Raw genomic sequence first — 21,552 nt, 5'->3', positions numbered from 1 at the left:
TATTTAAGAATCTGTTTTTGTTTTTGTTTTGTTTTTAAAGATTTTATTTACTTATTTGTCAGAGAGAGAGAGAGCACAATCAGGGGGCGTCATAGGCAGAGGGAGAAGCAGGCTCCCCGCTGAGCAAGGAGCCTGATGTAGAACTCGATCCCAGGACCCTGGGATCACGACCCGAGCCAAAGGCAGATGCCTAATTGACTGAGCCACCCAGGCATCCCTAAGAATCCATTTTGAATTAATTTTTGTGTATGGTATGAGATAGGGATCTACATTCATTCTTTTGTATGTGGATATCCAGTTAATCTAGCATTTTTTGAAAAACTAGATTCAGTTTTATGAAAAGAGCTGTCAACTCAGAACTGGATGTAACAGTATTCCTGATTTTTTTTTTTACATTTCTCTTATAGAATATATTTTTAACCAAAGATGGGACAATACAACTTGGAGATTTTGGAATCGCTCGAGTACTTAATAGGTAACATCAGTTTTAAACTTTGTTTTGACATAAGGTCCATGGTGATATATGTGTGATAATTTTTAATATCCTTTAGTATCTTAAGCTTTTCTAATAATTCTCTTTTTGTTCTAGTACTGTGGAGTTGGCTCGAACTTGCATAGGGACCCCCTACTACTTGTCACCGGAAATCTGTGAAAACAAACCTTACAACAATAAAAGGTATTTAAAGTGATATTCATTACATATATTTCCTTTAAGTCTTTCTGTTATATTTACTAACCTTCAGAATCTTATTCCAAAATCATTTATACACATATAAATATATATATACGTATGTACCCTTTTTATTTTTTTTACTGTACGAGGGGTATTGCAAAGAAGCAATTTCACTACCTTGTTAAAGGAAGTATAGAAAGTGTCACTTTATTTTTTATTTATTTGGTTGTTTGTTTAAGTGATCTCTGTAACCCATGCGGGACTTGAACTCATGACCCTGAGATCAAGAGTCACATGATCTTCTTTTTTTTTTTTTAATGTTTTTTTATTATATTATGTTAGTCACCATACAGTACATCCCTGGTTTCTGATGTAAAGTTCGATGATTCATTAGTTGCGTATAACACCCAGTGCACCATGCAATATGTGCCCTCCTTACTACCCATCACCAGTCTATCCCATTCCCCCACCCCCCTCCCCTCTGAAGCCCTCCATTTGTTTCTCATAGTCCATAGTCTCTCATGCTTCATTCCCCCTTCTGACTACCCCCCCCCTTTATCGCTTTCTTCCCCTACCTATCTTCCTAGTTCTTATGTTCCATAGATAAGAGAATCATGTAATAATTGTCTTTCTCTGCTTGACTTATTTCACTTAGCATTATCTCCTCCAGTGCCATCCATGTTGCAGCAAATGTTGAGAACTCGTTCTTTCTGATAGCTGAGTAATATTCCATTGTATATATGGACCACAACTTCTTAATCCAGTCATCTGTTGAAGGGCATCTCGGTTCCTTCCACAATTTAGCTATTGTGGACAATGCTGCTATGAACATTGGGGTGCATATGATAGTTGTCTTTCTCTGCTTGACTTATTTCACTTAGCATTATCTCCTCCAGTGCCATCCATGTTGCAGCAAATGTTGAGAACTCATTCTTTTTGATAGCTGAGTAATAATCCATTGTATATATGGACCACAACTTCTTAATCCAGTCATCTGTTGAAGGGCATCTCGGCTTCTTCCACGATTTAGCTATTGTGGACATTGCTGCTATGAACATTGGGGTGCATATGGCCCTTCTCTTCACTTCGTCTGTATCTTTGGGGTAAATACCCAGTAGTGCAATGGCTGGATCATAGGGTAGCTCAATTTTTAACTTTTTAAGGGACCTCCACACTGTTTTCCAGAGTGGCTATACCAACTTGCATTCCCACCAACAGTGTAGGCGGGATCCCCTTTCTCCACATCCTCTCCAGCAATTGTTGTTTCTTGCCTTGTCAATTTTTGCCATTCTAACTGGCGTAAGGTGGTATCTCAGTGTGGTTTTGATTTGAATTTCCCTGATGGCTAATGATTTTGAACATTTTTTCATGTGTCTGTTAGCCATTTGTATGTCATCATTGGAAAAGTGTCTGTTCATATCTTCTGCCCATTTTATGATTTGTTTATTTGTTTCTCGCGTATTGAGTTTGAGAAATTCTTTGTAGATCTTGGATACCAGTCTTTTGTCTGTAGTGTCATTTGCAAATATCTTCTCCCATTCCGTGGGCCGCCTCTTAGTTTTTTTGACTGTTTCCTTGGCTGTGCAGAAGCTTTTTATCTTGATGAAGTCCCACAAGTTCATTTTATCTTTTGTTTCTCTTGCCTTTGGAGATGTGTCCTGAAAAAGGTTGCCTTGGCCGATGTCGTAGAGGTTGCTGCCTATGTTCTCCTCTAGGATTTTGATGGATTCCTGTCTCACATCGAGGTCTTTCATCCATTTGGAGTTTATCTTTGTGTATGGTGTGAGATAGTGGTCAAGTTTCATTCTTTTGCATGTAGCTGTCCAATTTTCCCAGCACCATTTATTGAAGAGACTGTCTTTTTTCCACCAGATATTTTTTCCTGCTTTATCAAAGATTAGTTGCCCAAAGAGCTGAGGGTCCATTTCTGGGCTCTCTATTCTGTTCCATTGGTCTATGTGTCTGTTTTTGTGCCAGTACCATGCTGTCTTTGTGATCACAGCTTTGTAGTACAGCTCGAAATCCGGCATTGTGATGCCCCCAGCTTTGTTTTTCCTTTTCAACAGTTCCTTGGCGATTCGGGGCCTTTTCTGGTTCCATACAAATTTAAGGACTATTTGTTCCAGTTCTTTGAAAAATGTCCTCGGTATTTTGATCGGGATAGCATTGAAAGTGTAGATTGCTCTGGGTAGCATGGACATTTTAACTATGTTTATTCTTCTGATCCATGAGCATGGAATATTTTTCCATCTTTTTGTTTCTTTTTCAATGTCTTTCAAGAGTGATTTATAGTTTCTAGAATATAGATCCTTTACATCTCTGGTTAAGTTAATTCCAAGGTAACGTATGGTTTTTGGTGCTATTGTAAATGGGATGGATTCCCTAATTTCTCTTTCTTCAGTCTCATTGTTCGTGTATAGAAATGCAACTGATTTCCGAGCATTGATTTTGTATCCCGCCACATTACCGAATTGCTCTATAACTTCTAATAGTTTGGGAGTGGATTCTTTTGGGTTTTCCATATAGAGTATTATGTCATCTGCGAAGAGAGACATTTTGACTTCTTCTTCGCCGATTTGGATACCTTTGATCCCTTTTTGTTGTCTGATTGCTGTTGCAAGGACTTCTAGTACTATGTTGAATAATAATGGCGAGAGTGGGCATCCTTGTCTTGTTCCTGATCTTAAGGGAAAGGCTTCTAGCTTTTCCCCATTGAGAATGATATTTGCTGTAGGCTTTTCATAGATGGTTTTTATGATTGAGGAATGTACCCTCTATCCCTACACTCTGAAGGGTTTTAATCTGGAAAGGATGCTGTATTTTGTCAAATGCTTTTTCTGCATCAGTTGAGAGGGTCATATGGTTCCTGAGTCTTTTCTTGTTGATATGATGTATCATGCTGATCGATTTGCAAATGTTGAACCATGCTTGCATCCTAGGGATGAATCCCACTTGGTCATGATGGATAATCCTTTTAATGTACTGTTGGATTCTATTAGCCAGGATCTTGTTGAGGATTTTGGCGTCCATATTCATTAGGGATATCGGTCTGTAATTCTCCTTTTTGAGGGGGTCTTTGCCTGGTCTGGGGATCAAGGTAATATTGGCCTTATAGAATGAGTTTGGTAGCTTTCCTTCTGTTTCTATTTTTTGAAATAGCTTTAGGAGAATAGGTATTATTTCTTCTTTGAATGTTTGGTAGAATTCCTCAGGAAAACCATCCGGGCTTGGAGTTTTGTTACTTGGAAGGTTGTTTATCACTGACTCAGTCTCGTCATAATTAATTGGCCTGTAAGAAATCAGTTTCTTCCTGTTTCAGTCTTGGTAGATTATAGGTTTCCAGGAAGGCCTCCATCTCTTCCAGATTGTTTAATTTATTGGCGTATAGCTGTTGATAAAAGTTTCTAATAATCCTTCCAATTTCATTGGTGTTGGTTGTGACCTCTCCTTTTTCATTCATAATTTTATTAATTTGGGTCCTTTCTCTGTTCTTTTGGATAAGTCTTGCCAGTGGTCTTTCAATTTTATTGATTCTCTCAAAGAACCAGCTTCTAGTTCTGTTGATCTGCTCTACTATACTCCTGGTTTCTAACTCATTGATTTCTGCTCTAATCTTGGTCAACTGCTTCCTCGTGTGTGGATTAGGCCTGTCCCTCCTTTGCTGTTCCAGCTTCTTGAGTTTAGAATATAAAAACTGCATTTTAGATGTTTCTGTTCTTTTAAGTGAGGCTTGGATGGCTATGTATTTCCCCCTTAGGACTGCCTTTGCAGTATCCCATAGGTTTTGGACCATTGTGTTTTCATTCTCGTTGGTCTCCATTAATTGTTTAAATTGATTTTTGATTTCCTGGTTTATCGACTCATTCCTGAACAGGATGGTTCTTAGTCTCCAAGTGTTTGAGTTTCTTCCAAATTTTTCCTTGTGGTTGAGTTCCAATTTCAGAGCGTTGTGGTCTGAGAATATGCAGGGAATAATTTCAGTCTTTTGGTATCAGTTGAGACCTGTTTTGTGACCCAGAACATGGTCTATTTTTGAGAATGTTCCATGAGCTTTAGAATAGAATGAGTATTCTTTGGTTCTGGGGTGTAGTGTTCTATATATATCTGTGAGGTCCAACTCATCGAGTATGGCATTCAAAGCTCTTGTTCCTTTGCTGATTTTTTTTTTAAAGATTTTATTTATTTATTTGACAGAGATAGAGACAGCCAGCGAGAGAGGGAACACAAGCAGGGGGAGTGGGAGAGGAAGAAGCAGGCTCATAGTGGAAGAGCCTGATGTGGGGCTCGATCCGGATCACCGGGATCACGCCCTGAGCCGAAGGCAGACGCTTAACCGCTGTGCCACCCTGGCGCCCCCCTCCTTTGCTGATTTCTTGCTTAGGTGATCTGTCTATTGCTGATAGTGGAGTGTTGAGGTCTCTACTATTAGTGTATTTTTATCTATATGTCTCTTTATTGTGGTTAAGAGTTGGCTTGTGTATCTTGCTGCTCCCCTGTTGGGGGCATATATATTTATAATTGTCATATCCACTTGTTGGATACATCCTTTAAGAATGATATAGTGCCCTTCTGTGTCTCTCACTATAGTCTTTAGTTTAAAATCCAATCTGTCTGGTATGAGAATTGCTACCCCAGCTTTCTTTTGAGGTCCATTGGCATGAAAGATGGTATTCCTTCCCTTTACTTTCAGTCTGAATGTATCTTTAGGTTCAAAATGAGTCTCTTGTAGACAGCAAATGGATGGGTCATGTCTTTTTATCCAATCTGCAACGAGCATTTAGGCCATTTACATTGAGACTGATTATTGAGAGATATGATTTTAGTGATGCCATGTTGCCAGTAAAGTCTTAGCTTCTATAGATTGTGACTTTCTGTTCTGTATCACTCTTAGGGCCTTTTTACTTTTATAGAACCCCCCTTAATATCTCCTGTAGGGCTTGTTTCGTGGTTATGAAATTGGTCAATGACTGGCGATTCTGGAAGGTCTTTATGTCTCCATCCATTCTGAATGACAGCCTTGCTGGATAAAGGATCCTTGGCTGCATGTTTTTCTCTGAAAGAGCTTTAAAAATGCCCCCCCAACCCTTTGTCTCATTCTAGGTCTGTGTAGACAGGTCTGAAGTAATTCTGATACCTTTGCCTTGGTACGTGAGAAATTTCTTTGCCCTGGCCGCTTTCAATACTGTATCCTTGGATCTAATATTTGCAAATTGCACTGTGTCGTGACGTGGTGTAGGTTTGTCGTGGTTGAGCTTGGGAGGGGTCCTCTCTGCCTCTTGGCCACGAATGCTTGTTTCCCTTGCTAGATTAGGGAAGTTTTCAGCTACAATTTGTTCAAATTTCTCTTCTAGACCTCTGTTTTTCTCCACGCCCTTGGGGATACCGATGATTCTGACATTGGAATGTTTCATTGAGTCAGTAATCTCCCGTAACCTACATTCCTGAGCGTGGATTCTTTTTGAGTCCAGATTCTATTTTAGCTTTTTCTTCTACTAACCCATTCTCCAATTCACTGATACATTCCTCTGCCTCATTCACCCTGGCCATCAGAGCCTCTAGTTTTGACTGCATTTGGCTCATAGAATTTTTAATTTCTGCCAGATTCGCTCTCATTTCCGCCCTTAGAGATTCTATATTCTCATTAACATTTTCGTTAATACTTTTTTCAAGTCTACACATCATCTTGACCATTGTTACTCTGAATTCCATTTCTGATAATTTGGTTATATCCATATCCATTAGTTCTGTGGCAGAGGCCACAGACTCATTTTCTTTTCTTTGCTGGGGGGGATTTCTCCATCTCGTCATTCTGATGAGGAGAGGTTGTGGGGTTGTCCAGAGCCCAAATTATTGACCGGGACCCAGGCGGTGCGCCCTTTTTTTAGAGGGATCTTAGGGATGTGGGCTTCTTGATTTTTCCGCCTGTCTTCTGGGGTAGGGGCCTGCTGCGCTGATACTCAAGCAACTCTGTTTGGGTAGAGTCTCCGTGTTCCCTGTGAGGGGGGATGGGGATGGGCACACTGTGTGCCGATCTTTCCAGGCTTTTGTTCTCTGGCGGCTTTCCCTGGCGGTTTGCTGTGCCTCTTCTGAGAGTCAGAGCAGCAGTGGCCAAATCTCAGCCTCTGTCTCAGAACAGAGGGATCACGGACCGTTCTCCATTGATGTTCTGGCCACTTTAACTCTGTTTCTGTTGGTGCTGCTCAACCCTGCAGCGTCCCGGGATGTGCACCCCACACCCGGCGTCCCAGCCCTCACTTCCAGGGCCAGCGCGTCTCTGTCCTTTGTGTTTCTAACACCGCCAGCCGCCCCCGCGCGCTCCCGGAGCACCCAGTCTCAGCCTGGTTCTAGTGAGCACACCGGAGCTCCATTTCCGTCTGGTGGTGCGCGCTCCCTGCTCACGGTCCCAGTCTGCTCTCTTGAGGGTGCCGGGTGCTGGTCCTCGAGTCCGTCTGCTCCCCCGTGCAGGTGGCTACCGCTCCTGGCGCCCAAATGTGGCGGCTCCCTCCCCCTTCCGTTTATCTTCCGATATCTGTGCATGGTTTACGGCTCCCCACTTTGCACCTCAATACTCAGCTCTGGAGATGTTCATTTGTAGAGATCCAGATGTATCTTCCTGCGTCTCAGGCTGATTCCGTGGATGTTCAGGCTGGTCTGGTACCTATCCAGTTCGACTCAGGGAACTGGCTGAAAAAGGGGTCCCCTACTCTTCCGCCATCTTAACTCCTATCAAGAGTCACGTGATCTTCTGACTGAGCCAGCCAGGCGTTCTGGAAATGTCCCTTTATTATAAGTTATAATTGGAAATAGAGTACTTTTTTTTGCTCTTTGTAATAGTCACTTTCTGTTGCATTGTAATAGTTAATAGTGATTGAACACTTACTAAATGCTAAGCACTGTTTTGAATGCTTTCTATGTATTCATTCCTTTAATCACAGTAACCTTGTGAATTGTAGCTATTCATTTTTTTCTTCCTTTTCCTTGTAAGGAGGCCAAATACAGAGAGAGAGGTAAAGGAACTTGAAAGTCTTAGGCATCCGGCTCCCAAGCCCAAATCCCCAATCATTGAACTTTACTGTGGCTAACAGTTTGTGTAATATGTGAGTGGGATAAGGAATTCTGCCATTGAATTCCATTTACCCTTTATTTTCTCTCTTTCTAATTGAAATATCCTAAGCAAGAAATATTGGTCTTAAATTTGAAAGCACCCACAGAAGCTAAAAGGAAAAAAGTGATAGCTCCTTTTTTTGGGAGTGGAAGGAAGCTGTATTTAAAACCTGAGCAGTTGAGGCAGAGAACATCATCCTAACAATGTATTTTTTTTTAAAGATTTATCTATTTGAGAGGCAGAGTGAGAGAGAGCATGAGCAGGGAGAGGGGCAGAGGGAGAGGGACAGAGAGAATCCCAAGCAGAAACTCCCTGCCGAGCGTGGAGTCCCACTCGGGACTCCCTCCCAGGATGCAGAGATCATGAGCTGAGCTGAAACCAAGAGTTGGACGCTCAACCTACTGAGCCACCCAGGCGCCCCCTGCACCAGCAATGTATATTTTAAATGATTTTAAATTACAATGATCAGTTTAGTTCATAGAATGTATTATTAGTGGAGATTCTTAAGGATAGTAGCATTTTCTTTGAGCTAAAGTAATTTTCCATTTTAATGCTATTTCTGTGTCTTATGGATAAGTCAACTGTGAAAAAAATCAGTCTTTAAATTAGGAATGGATTTAATCATCCTTTTGAGAATTTTATACAGAATTAATTTTGTGGGGGAAAATGATTTAAAAATGTCATGGATGAGCATTATTAATACACTTCAAGAATTCATATTTTTCTAAATATGTCTTAAAGTATTTTATTAATAGGATCATTAGTTTAATGTGTTTGTTCATACATGGGTCATGTACTAACATGTACAGGTACTAAATAACTAATAAACTACTAAATCAATAAGTTTAATTACATTTACATTTTTTTACAAGTTGAATCTTGAAATTAAGTAGATTTTTGGGGTTATAGGTTTATATTTGTAGCTTTTCATGAATTTGGTTCAAGATAACCTTGGGATTTCAAATTTGGATTTTATTCTTTTCTAATAAGTTCAACTTTGAGGAGCAGTGGTTTTTGTTGACTACTAAGGACCACTGTAGCTCTGAACTGAGTCTTTTTTTAACATTGGAAATAGTGTTTTTTTATTATAAAAATACGTTTAAGATGAAAGAAAGGAAGAAACTGTAAAGAAGATAGTAAGTATAAGTCCTTAAAGTAAGATTAAATAATATATTTACCTTACATAATATTTTAGTAGGCTGTCATAAGTTTATTTCAGATTTAATTTTAGTAAATTAATATTTTTGTTTATCATTAAAACAGTGTTTTGCTTTTAAAATACTTTTTAAAATCATGGTATTTTGTAAATAATTGAATAAAATAAATAAATAGAATATTCATGGAATTTACTGATTTTGTTCTTTTAAATATTACATTTCTTTAATAAAACTTTAAAATAATTGCTTGGGCAATGACCACAATAGCCAAACTACGGAAAGAGCCCAGATGTCCATCAACAGATGAATGGATAAAGAAGATGTGGTATATATACACAATGGAATACTACTCAGCCATCAAAAAAATTGAAATGTTTCCATTTGCAATGATGTGGATGGAACCAGAGGGTATTATGCTAAGTGAAGTAAGTCTGTCAGGGAAAGACAATTGTATGATTTGGCTGATATGTGGAATTTAAAAAACAAAACAGGATCGTAGGGGAAGAGAGGAAAAAATAAAACAAGACAACATCAGAGAGGGAGACAAATTATAAGAGACTCTTAAGCATAGGGAACAAACTGAGGATTGCAGGAGGGGAGAGGGGTGGGGGGATGGGGTAACTGGGTGATGGACCTTAAGGAGGGTACGTGATGTAATGAGCACTGGTTGTTATATACTGATATAATTGATGAATCTCTGAACTCTACCTCTGAAACCTGTAATAGATTATATGTTAATTAATGGAATTTAAATTTAAAAAATGATAAAGTGAGGGAATTAATAAAATAAAATAATTGCTTGGGCAACTGCTGTTTTTCTAATCTGGGATAGCTACTTTTATCATTTGGTTATGGTTGAAATTTTGAGTTTTAAAGGATATGTTTTATGGAACACGTATTTTTGAAAAGCATTTTCATGGTGCTTTTGTTTCCTTTAAATGAAAAAAAATTTAAGTAAATTTTGATACTTAGAGAAAATTTCTCATTTTTCCCTTTTCTAGTGACATTTGGGCTCTGGGGTGTGTCCTATATGAGATGTGTACACTTAAACATGCAGTAAGTAGAAGTTTCTGAAATATTTAAAAAATTGTGTCCTAAAGTACCTATAATATATATATATTTTTAAATCATATGCCATCTTTCAAGTCATCCTCTTGTACTAGAATTTGTCAGTTTTTAAATTTCTCATCTTTTCTCAAGTATAAATTTGTATAGATTTTCCCTTAACATATATGGATATATTACATATGTATGTTATATATTTGTTATTATAATACGTATGTCATACTTTTTTCCAGGAAATTCCTTTTTTTTTTAAGATTTATTTATTTATTTTGGAGAGAAAGAGAGAATCTCCAGCAGATTCCCTGCTGATTGGGGAGCTGAATGGGGGTTCAATCTCACAACCCTGAAATCATGACCCTTGAGCTAAAATCAAGAGTCGGATGCTTAACCAACTGAGCCACCCAGGCGCCCCCCCCAGGAAATAATTTCTAATGACAAAAATAAACTTTCTATCTTTTTAATGTTACATTCATACGTGAGTTTGGTATTTTAGCGTAACAATTTTTGTTTCATCTTAGCAATTTCTCTCAAAACACCCAAAGTATTTGGAATTGAATTGTATTTGAGTTTGGAATTGAAACTAAAGAACATTTTTCGACATATTCATCAAGGGATTTTATCAATTCACATGCTCTTTAGTTAAAACTTATTTTGGGGGCATCTGTGTGGCTCAGTTGGTTAAGCGTCTAACTCTTGTTTTCAGCTCAAGTCATGATCTCAGTGTCGTGATCGGGGTGAGATCAAGCCAGGCGTTTGGGCTCCATGCTCAGCAGGGAGTCTTCTTCCCCTCTCCCTCTGCCCCTTCCCCTGCTTGTTCACACACATGTTCGCTCTCGTCTCTGTCTCTCTCTCTCTCTCTTTCTCAAATAAATCTTTAAAAAATTGTTTTGTTTTTTTTTTAATTTTGGGACTTTGTTGAGATGGCACATAATACACCCCAAAGGGGGAGTTTTTGTCTTAAATAGGTTGAATTTTAATCACTTTCCATTTTAAAATTTTGCTTTTTAAAAATGTTCCCCTGGGAGTGCTTGGGTGGCACGTCAGTTAAGCATCTGACTCTTGATTTCTACTCAGGTCATGAACTCAGGGTGGTGAGATAGAGCCTTGTGTTGGGCTCCTTGCTGGGAGTGGAGCCTGGCTGAGATTCTCTCTCTCCCTCTCCCTCTGCCCCACCCCCTCAACACCTCCCCCACCTGCAGGTGTGCTTGCTGTCTCTCACAAAAATAATGTTTCCCCCCCTTAAACAATAATGTATTTTCATTACAGAAAACTTAAAATAGATAAAAATATAAAGAAGTAAATGAATATCAAAAGCAATTCTTCTAGCTGGTAATGAATACTTGTAATATTTTGTTTCCTTCCAGGCTTTCTTCTAGATTAATTTATAAAATGAGATTTTTTTTTTTCTTTCTGCAGTTTAATTATATTGTATAAACAGTTTTATGGCCTGTTTTTATTGCTTGATATTATTTGGGGGATATTTTTTCTTTGTTGTGTTTTTTCATGGTTGTATACTCTTTTAAGACTGTATTGCCTTATAAAAGCATAGACTGCCATAGTGATGTGGAATGGCAGTTATCAGATCTGTATTTGAAGGAATTGGTCAATTTTTCAACACACAGTCATTTCAGGTATAAATCAGTATATTTTCTTTCATTTTTTCATCTGTGTTCTGTCACCATTGCTTCTGTATTTTGTAATTATTTACTCTTTTTTTTTTTTTTAAAGATTTTTCATTTATTTATTCGACAGAGATAGAGACAGCCAGCGAGAGAGGGAACACAAGCAGGGGGAGTGGGAGAGGAAGAAGCAGGCTCATAGCGGAAGAGCCTGATGTGGGGCTCGATCCCATAACGCCGGGATCATGCCCTGAGCCGAAGGCAGATGCTTAACCGCTGTGCCACCCAGGCGCCCCTGTGATTATTTACTCTTAAGTAGACGCATGAAATAAGTAATTCACTAACCTTTATGAAAAGCTTGTCAGTTGAGAGAGTGAAAATTCATTGTAGTGAGGGAATAATCTATCATTATGCATTCAGAATTCCTTCTTAGGTACATAGATATTTCTAGACTACTGAATTACACTCAAATTTTAATATGCTGAATATCATATTTTAAATGTCTAGCAGAATTCAAGATTTAGTAGAACTTTTTTATACTCGGTATAATCACCAATACCTGATTTATACCATGTTTTGTTTTGTTAATGTGTATGTTAATACGTTAACAGTGTACAACTGTTCTATTTAGCAGAGATGTCAAAAGCTTAGTTTTATTTACTTTCAAAACGAAATCTTTAGGTTTTATTTTTTATTTTTATTTTTTTGAAGATTTTATTTATTTGCCAGAGAGAGAGCACACACAAGCAGGGAGAGCGGCACACAGAGGGGGAAGCATGTTCTCCGTGGAGCAGAAAGCCCAACGCAGGACTTGATCCCAGGACCCTGGGATCATGACCTAGGCTGAAGGCAGATGCTCAACCAACCGAGCCACCCAAAATCTTTAGATTTTAAATTGCCCCACCGCTGTTGGTTTTTCTGTTTTTTAACTTCAGTTAGAGTTTATATTGTGTTTACTCCTTAAATATATACCATTCCCATTGATATGGCTTACATTCCCCTTTGGAATACTTGCCACGTTGCTCACTACATGGCTTTTGGGAGCATCACACACCTAAAAATAATAATGAGCAGTGTTTAAAAGGAAGCAATTAGTATTTTCATTTATTTTTTTTTAAGATTTATTGATTTGAGAGAGAGAGGGGCATGTGCGCATGAGTTGGGCTAGGGGCAGAGGGAGAGAATCTCAAGCAGTCTCCCTGCTGAGTGTGGAGTCAGATGCAGGACTCGATCTCACAACCTGAGATTACAACCTGAGCTGAAATCAAGAGTCGGACCCTTAGCTGACTGAGCTACCTAGGCGCCCCAGTACTTTCATTTACTATGTTTTCTCGCAGATACTGTTAGTTTTGCAATTTCTTGTTGCACTTACTGCAACAGGGCCGTAGGTAGGCAGGTTTTAAATAAAGACTACAGGGTTTGTTTTTGTCTTTATTATTGTTTTTATAAAATCTTTAATTAATACCTTTATTCCATCTTCTAGTGTTTTGAGTAAGCAAAAATTAATATTAGAATAGGTTGTAACTTTTTATGAGGACTGATAGTCTCTTAAATATGTTTATAAATAAGCAAGTGAACTTTGTTCTAAAGAACATATGCTAATAAAAAGAACATATGCTGATTAAAGTATTTGTAAGAGGATTATATTTCTGTTCTCAAGGAAAAGAACTATTTCTCATTGTTTATTCCTGTTTTCAATTTATATATGTTTCATATATGTTAATTTATTTTCTGGATTTTAGTTTGAAGCTGGCAATATGAAAAACCTGGTACTGAAGATAATATCTGGATCTTTTCCACCTGTATCATTACATTATTCTTATGATCTCCGCAATTTACTGTCTCAGTTATTTAAAAGAAATCCTAGGGATAGACCATCAGTCAACTCCATATTGGAGAAAGGTTTTATAGCCAAACGCATTGAAAAGTTTCTCTCACCTCAGGTATGTTTTTGTTTTTGTTTTTGTTTTTTACTTTAAAATAGTAAGGTTATGATGCTTAACTAGGACATGACCTATGTTTTGAGGAGAGCATATCACAATCCTGGGAGAACAAAGTGCCTTTTTCAGATGACACTGGAGTCACATTTCTTTCCATTCTCATATTCTTCTTTGGATTTGTTTTCTAGTTGCGAATCTGTAGGAGGGAAAACATTCCTCCTGTGTTTCCTCTTAACACTTAATACTAAACTTCTTACCCTTCCAGTCACCAAATGTGTGGTAGTTTTTTCCACACCAAGCACTGCTGCAACACAGCAGGGTGTCCGGTTTAATTCAGTTCTGGCACTACCTGGAGATATAGATCATCAGATCCCACAGTCAGATGAAGGGATACGTAGGACAAGGTCTGAAAGAGTTCAGAGTGCAGGAGCTTCTGTTCCAGTGAAATTAGGATGTGTCACCCTGCTGGCATGTTTACCAACGTAGAAGCTGTCCAAGTCCCGTCCTTCAGTTTTTTATGGAGGCTTTATTATGTAGACATCATTGGCCTTTAGTGTTTGATTCAACCTCTAGTCCCTTTCCTCTCAGGAGGGGAGTGAGACTGAAAATTTAAGCCCTCTAATCATGTGGTAGATTTCCCTGGCAATCAGCTTCCATCCTTAGGGGCTTTCCTGATGTCACCTCATTAAAGTAAATTCATGTGTGGTTGAAAGTGGTTTGTTAGGAATAACAAAAGACACTTTATTCTCTTACCTTTTAGGTACTTTAAGGGTTTTAGGAGCTGTATGCTAGGAACTAGACACCGGATGTGTATTTCTTAATATAAACCACAGTATCACAAAATCATTCCTCTGTCTTGGGTTTCTTTTGTTTTGTTTTCCAATTTTTTTTTTTATCGTGGTAAAATGTGCACAACATAAAGTGCATCCTCTTAACCATTTTTGAGTGTCCAGTTCAGTGGTATTAAGTAGATTTTCAATGCTGTGCGGTTAATACCACCATTCATCTTCACAACTCTTTATCTTGTAAAACAAACTCAATCCCATTAACCAGTAGCTCCCCATTCGCTTCTGTCACAACTCCTGGCAATCACCTCTCTCTCTACTTTATGTTTTCTTAGGTTTCTAACTGTAAAATTATTATTTTAAAAAATTTTAAATCCAGCATTGTTAAAATACACAGGGTTATATTAGTTGCATGTGTACAATACAGTGATTCAGTGATTCTGCACAATAGTGCTCATCATGATAAGTATACTCTTAATCCCCTTCACCTATTTCACCCATCCCCCTACCCACCTCCCCTCCATTAACCGTCTCTGATTGCAAAATTATTAAATATTTCTGTGACTCACTGACCTGTAAACAATGGGATTATAGACATATCTACATCATGAGGTGGTTATGAGAGTTAAAAAAAAAAGAATGCATATAAAGTGCTTAATGTCTAGCATGTAATAAGTGCTCAATATAGTCAATATAAAATATTATTGTGTCATTTTATTATACTAATATAAATATATTAGTATCTTAAGTTGTGTGAATTACAATTATATTCTATTTGATAATTATTAAAAACTTGTTTTGTGGGCATTTGTATGTATAACAAATTGTTGACTCATGATTTTTCCTCTAGTACTCACACGTAGATGCATAATAAATATTTGTTGAGTTGAACTGAATTTTACTTTGAGAGGATTTATTAAAAATTTATATCAAATCAGTTCATGCAAGTTATTGCATCAATATATTGATCACCTGAAACTGGAATTATTTTATATTACATGTTCTGTGTGGCCTTTGTTAATTTAAATGATCACTGTTAAAATCTTCTGTAAATCATGTATTAGCAAAATCATAGTTTTATTACTTTTATTATGCTCATGGGATAAGAGGGAATTGTCATATTCTTTGGGTTAACAGAACATTTGTGTGAACAAATAATTTTCAGAAAACAGAAGTGTAGATTTAACTCTTATTACCAGGAGAACACATTAGTCAGCAAAAAGCCAATTAAAATGTGTAGATTGAAGGTTACTTATATGGGATATATATAGCAAGAATCTCTGAAACATAGGTGTCTTATAAGACTCCTTTGTTGTAAGTAACATTTTCAAGGACAGATTTATGATGCAATATACTATTGTTTTTTGGCAACTACTGGCAAAGAAAGAATAACTTTATTGAATCTTGCTGACGTCCCCCCTCCCAAAACCAGTGGTTAGGACATACAGTCTCAAGGCTGAAGCACTGGAATTCAGCTAGCCAGCAATGAAGGAAAATGTGCAAGCCTAATACATCAAAATTTATAATACAGAAAGAATAAAAGGACAGATTATGATTATTAACAAGTGGAATATTTGATAGTGTGTGTTTAGTATATGAATAGCTACTTGTTGCTATTTAGACATCACTTAGATTTCATTTTTTGTGAAAATCTCTTCTTTGGTTCCCAAGTTTTATTTTCTGCTATATTATCATTTATTCAGTATTCTAGTGAGAAAGTTTGTAATATATTTTTTAAGGCTTTGAAACAATATGTGAGCTTTACTACATAATATATGAACTACTATAATATTCTATAGGGTTTTAAAAAAATTTCTTCTTCTCTAACTATTGTCACCCAAGGTTTAATAAGGTTTAATTCTCAATCTTGCACACGCTGGAAAAGGCTTGACAAATCATGGATAAGCTCTGATTGCTTAGCAATATAGGTGTTGTCCAATAGTACTTTCAATAGTGCATCAACAGTGATTAAGTGTTTTATATCTGCGTTCTCCAACGTTGTAGCCACTAGCTACATGTGGTTATTGAATACTTAAATTGTGCCTAGTGTGACCAAGGGGCTGAATTTTAAATTATATTTATTTAAAATTTTAATCTAAATAGGTGGGTGCCACCAATGGGTGGCAACTATATTGAACAACACACCATGGAGATTTCAGAATCTTCTTGGATTCTTCATGCCCCATCTCTTAGTTCATATTTGCATTCACACTCAAAAAAGAAAGATTCACCATCGAGCAATGAAACTATCCAGTTCAGGGCAAGTTGGAGTTCATAAAACACCCATTTCCTTCCATGCAAAGGAAAGGGAAAAAATGCAAATGTTCAGAAGAGAAAATACATTTACACAGTTGCTCTGAATTACCTGTGCACCACATCTTCGCTTAATTTATCTTTTGGTGGAGTGGTTTTTAAGATTTAGCAAACTTCAAAAAAATCACTTAGAGGACATTGCTGGGTCCCATCACTACAATTCCTATTTTAGTGTTTCTGAGGTGGGAGCCTGAGAATTTCCACATGTGATATGTCCCTGGTGATGCTGATTCTGCCAGTATGAGACTTGAAAACTGCTATTGGGGGATCCTTAATGGGACAGATGACCATCTCAGTCATGGCTTTTTGCCTGTTGGAGCTTCTGTCCCACTGCTACTGTGTGAATATTCTCATCAGCAGGCCTCATTCCTCTTGAAAAAAGAGAAAATTCACTTACTTTCCCTCCCCCCACCCAGTAAGAAAAAAGTAGGCTTAAATTGAGTTAAATCTTTTGCACTTAAAGTTTTTCACTTAAAGAGGGGAAAAAGAAAATTTAGTGAGTAGGGAGAAAAAATGACTTGCAGGAAATACTAATGACTTTTGGTTCTCAAAATATGTTAATGAATGCTAAAGAATAAGTACTGGATTGTTTTAGTAGTAGTAGAAAGAGATACTTATTGAATTATCTAGAAATATTCAAATATTTATCCAGTATTGTTTATAATTACATATTGTTAAAAGTGAAAACTCATTGGAGATGCTGCGAGGATTCAGAGTAAAGTTGAAATAACTGAGAAGTTAATCTGAGAAAGGGATAATTAAGTGACTATCAGTTTGGAGGTAAATGAGGAATTTGGCTGTATATAGAATATAGAGGGTATTCCAGATAGGAGGTAATTATGTTAAATTGCTGAGACATAGAACAGGAAAGCAGTTTATGGGCGCCTTTGTGGTTCATTAGGTTAATTTGAGAAGAAACCTTGTCTAGAAAAATAATAAAATAAATTTGTAAGAGTGGAAGAGAATTAGTATGAGAGGAATTTGGGATTACTTAGGTTGAATAAATACAGTTTATCTCATAGCATATATGTGACTGAAAAGGGAAATATGTAATCTGAATAATGGGTAGGGTTTTTATTTTGGAAATTTCACATCTTTTCTGACTTTTTCTTTGTCCTTTTTCAATCTAAGCTTATTGCAGAAGAATTTTGTCTAAAAACATTTTCCAAGTTTGGAGCGCAGCCTGTACCAGGTAAATGAAATTTAATGTGAGTCCTTTCACCTGTTTGCAATAATCAGTATACTAATACTAATTAGTAATACATTTTCATTATACTAGAGATATGTAGATATAATAAGTTGAGGTAAATGTAGATAAATTTAATCCAGAGAAAATGCATCTTTATTCTTGATATATGGCAGCATACAACACTTTGTGATGAATTAATAACAAAATTTGCAAAATTTCTTGTCTGCCTTATTTGAGTTAAATCTATGTTAAAGTCTTTCATCTTTATCAGTTGCTTAGCTGATATTTTGAGCAGATTGTCCTAGAATATTCTAAAATGTCTTAGTTGTTTATATATTTTTCTTTGAGAAATACTTTATATTCTAAAATTTTTAAAAAGTGAATTAATATGAAGTCAGGTACCTTACCAAGGATAATTTTGTTTTAAGTGTGGATTGTGGGTATGGTTATATACTATATGTATATATATACGTATATTTGTGTGAGAAGGAAATTATATTTTTTTTCATAGAATGATTTCATAATGGATTTCTAAAATCAGTGTAAGTTATGTAAGATTTGACGAGTATATTGTTTTTCAAACTAATGCTTTCCATGTTCTCCATTTTGAGTTTGAGTAAATTAATAAAAATAAATACCATATTGTAACAGTGAGTCCATGTAAGCTGGAAGTGGTACGGCAGTGTGTTCTTAGGAAGGCCAGCTATATGTAGCTCTTCCTAAAGACCCTTAGACTCATCCTCTCAGTGTGCAGAGACTGTCAGTCCCTGGGAAATCAGTTCACTGTAAACAAATTCACAAGAGACAGACACACACGAGAATCAGAATCTCTCTCCTGGCAGTCAAACCTCATGAGAAGTCAAATCTTAATCAAAAGCCTCATTGTCACAAAGACCAGAAATACTCCATGTCAGCACATTCTTTCCATGTAGATAAGCCTACATAGGAATTAGAAAGTTATTTTGTTGTAACAGAAGTTGGATGAATGAAATGTTTATTAGCATGAAGCTAAAATAGGAATTGTATTCCTGATGGGCCTGTAGATACTTTGTGGGCTCCAACTCCCCATATTAAGCTGTATACTACTGGTAGCCTTGTCATGGACCCTGAGAAATACCCCCAAATCAGATAAGTAATTCTCCCTCTTTTCTGGAAGTAAATGGCGACTATTCAATATTTTCTCCTGGGAATCTTCATTTTTATACTTTTGTGACTTTAGCTCCTTCTTCAGTATGTGTGCCAGTATGTGTACTGGTAATACACAATATTCCTTTGGTTGTTTTAATACATTTTGCCAAGGTACAATGTTGTGCTGTTGTATATATGTGTTCTGATTTGATCTCACAGTTGAACTCCCAGAGGGAAATTTCTTTTTCTTCCACTTTTCCTAGTTCCTTGTCAATATCTTTGAGAGATATAAATAGTAGACTTTCCTTTAAATTTCTTCAATTTAACTGTTTTTCTTGAATTCATCATTGTTCTAAGACTTCAGTCTTAGAACTCTAGGCTTCAATAAGAATTGGATACATAATTGCTGTAGGGCTTATACTTATATATAAATTTTTATGTATCTCTGATTATTTCTTTAAAAGCAATCCATAAACATTGTTCTTGATACAGGTTGCCCTCTAGAAAGTTTGCCCATTTTATAGTCCCACCAGTAGTGTATAAAGGTACCCATTTCATGGGTCCCTGAGTTATAATGATTGTTTTAAAGTGTTTGTTCTTCTATAGGTCTGTAGATATAGACATCTTTCAGACTATAGATGAAGAAAATATTAAAGTTGCTCACAATGATAGCGTTAGTATTTAACACTTGCTCTTGAAGTTTATGTGCTAATTTTGAAAATAATTTCTAAAATAGTAAGAGTTCTTTTAAAAATATTTTTTAACAGCTTTATTGAGTTACAATTTCTATACCACTTAAAGTCTACTCTTAAGTTCAGTGATTTTTAGTATCTTCACAGATACATAGTAAGCATCCGTAGTCAATTTTAGGAATGTGCTTTTTTTTTTTTTTTAAAGATTTTATTTATTTATTCGACAGAGATAGAGACAGCCAGCGAGAGAGGGAACACAAGCAGGGGAAGTGGGAGAGGAAGAAGCAGGCTCATAGTGGAAGAGCCTGATGTGGGGCTCGATCCCGGATCGCCGGGATCATGCCCTTAGCCAAAGGCAGACGCTTAACCGCTGTGCCACCCAGGCGCCCCTGGAATGTGCTTTTTTTTTAATATGAGAAATTTCAACATCTTAAAGATGTGTGGCCTTTTCCTCCCCCCCAAATGGCTTTAGTATCAAATAATTTAAAATGAAGGCATTGACATGTGCTAGGGAGTGAACAAGATTTTTAGTGAAAAGTCTCAAATGCTGTCAATGATAGTGAAAATGAAAAAGTGCTATCTTGAAGAATTTTGAAATTCTATGAAGAACTCTAGGAAAAAACTCTTTGTATCTTTTCATGTAGCTAAAAGACCAGCTTCAGGACAAAGCTTGGCTTCTGTTGTGTCTGCTCAGAAAATTACAAAACCTGCTGCTAAATATGGAGTGCCTTTAACATATAAGAAATTTGGAGATAAAAAAGTACATGAAAAGAAACCACTCCAGAAACATAAACAGGTATGATCATGTTACAGACTGCGTATTAGTAACAAATTCAATTTGATCTTTTTTTATTGCAGCTCAGTTCAGTTGTCTTGATACCCATAGAATTGTTTTTTATTAAGTTACTAAAGAACATTGCTATTCTCTGCTTCACCAGTCTTCTAAAACTAAGAAGACTTACAGAAGTCACAAAGAAACATTAAGTAGATATATTAAGTAGTTGGTGCAATAAAAAGAAAGTGATGTCATCAGTGAAATCACTTTTGAACAATCTAAGCAGAGCCATTTGTTTTTGTGCATAAAACAAGTAAATGTGATATACTTGATAAAAATGTGGGAAAATTTTGTATTTGAGAATTCACAATCATAAATAATATCATACAGCTGGAAGGAAAGTTATTGTACAGTCTATAATATTTCAGATGAAAAAATTAACACCTATAGCATTTAGGTGAAATGCCCAAGAACACACTGTTAGTTGCAGGAATTTGACATTTTTCTTCATGTCATTAGCTGCATACTTTAGTATATGAAACCTGTTTTGTTTTGGACTGCACATGCACATGCATACGTATTTAGATACATATGAACATTGAACACACTGCTTTAAGAGAGATCTAAGTTAAAATCTGTCATAAGGTAGTTCAAATGATTACTGTAAATTAGTCTTAAAATAGTTGTATAAGTCAGCCTCCAGTAAGGAGAAAAAAAACGCGTAATAATTTAATCAAGGAAAGTTTAAATAACTAATAACTATGTTTAGGGAATTAACTTTAAGGGATAAAGAACTCTAGAGAATATAGGAACAGCAGATGAAGGAAGCAGCCACTACTCCTAGCGCTGAGACATAGTTTTGGATTTTGGAAGATCTCCACAACCCCACCCTTCAGGCTGAGATTCAAACCTTTTTGTTGTGGTATGGCTATAATTTACTGGATGGTGAGTTCACTGAGGTGCCATAGGCTGTCCTCTGTAGAACTGATGAAGCTCCTGAGAACCTACCTAGAGTGCCGGTGAAATGTACTGGGAAGCTGCTTGGGGAATCATTGAATCTGCTGGGAAGCCTGCTGGTGGAAGTTGCTGGGTGTTGCTGAACTCGTTGGGT

The 21,552-nt window shown here is 36.8% G+C and overlaps 1 protein-coding gene across 14 annotated transcripts in view; it reads left to right on the top strand.

Annotated features, from left to right (window-relative positions):
- NEK1 (NIMA related kinase 1) overlaps positions 1-21,552 on the top strand; it is a 251,489-nt gene that overhangs the window by 34,508 nt on the left and 195,429 nt on the right. For all 14 annotated transcript variants that reach the window (XM_048212192.2, XM_048212194.2, XM_044379262.3 and 11 more), the window contains 6 exons: positions 408-475; positions 590-676; positions 9,937-9,991; positions 13,362-13,562; positions 17,789-17,849; positions 20,311-20,462. In XM_048212192.2, coding sequence (XP_048068149.2) covers positions 408-475; positions 590-676; positions 9,937-9,991; positions 13,362-13,562; positions 17,789-17,849; positions 20,311-20,462 — 624 coding nt within the window. The remainder of the gene's footprint in view (positions 1-407; positions 476-589; positions 677-9,936; positions 9,992-13,361; positions 13,563-17,788; positions 17,850-20,310; positions 20,463-21,552) is intronic.

This window comes from Ursus arctos, unplaced genomic scaffold, assembly GCF_023065955.2.
Source record: "Ursus arctos isolate Adak ecotype North America unplaced genomic scaffold, UrsArc2.0 scaffold_11, whole genome shotgun sequence".
Taxonomy (NCBI): domain Eukaryota; kingdom Metazoa; phylum Chordata; class Mammalia; order Carnivora; family Ursidae; genus Ursus; species Ursus arctos.
This window is presented reverse-complemented; position numbering and strand designations above follow the sequence as displayed.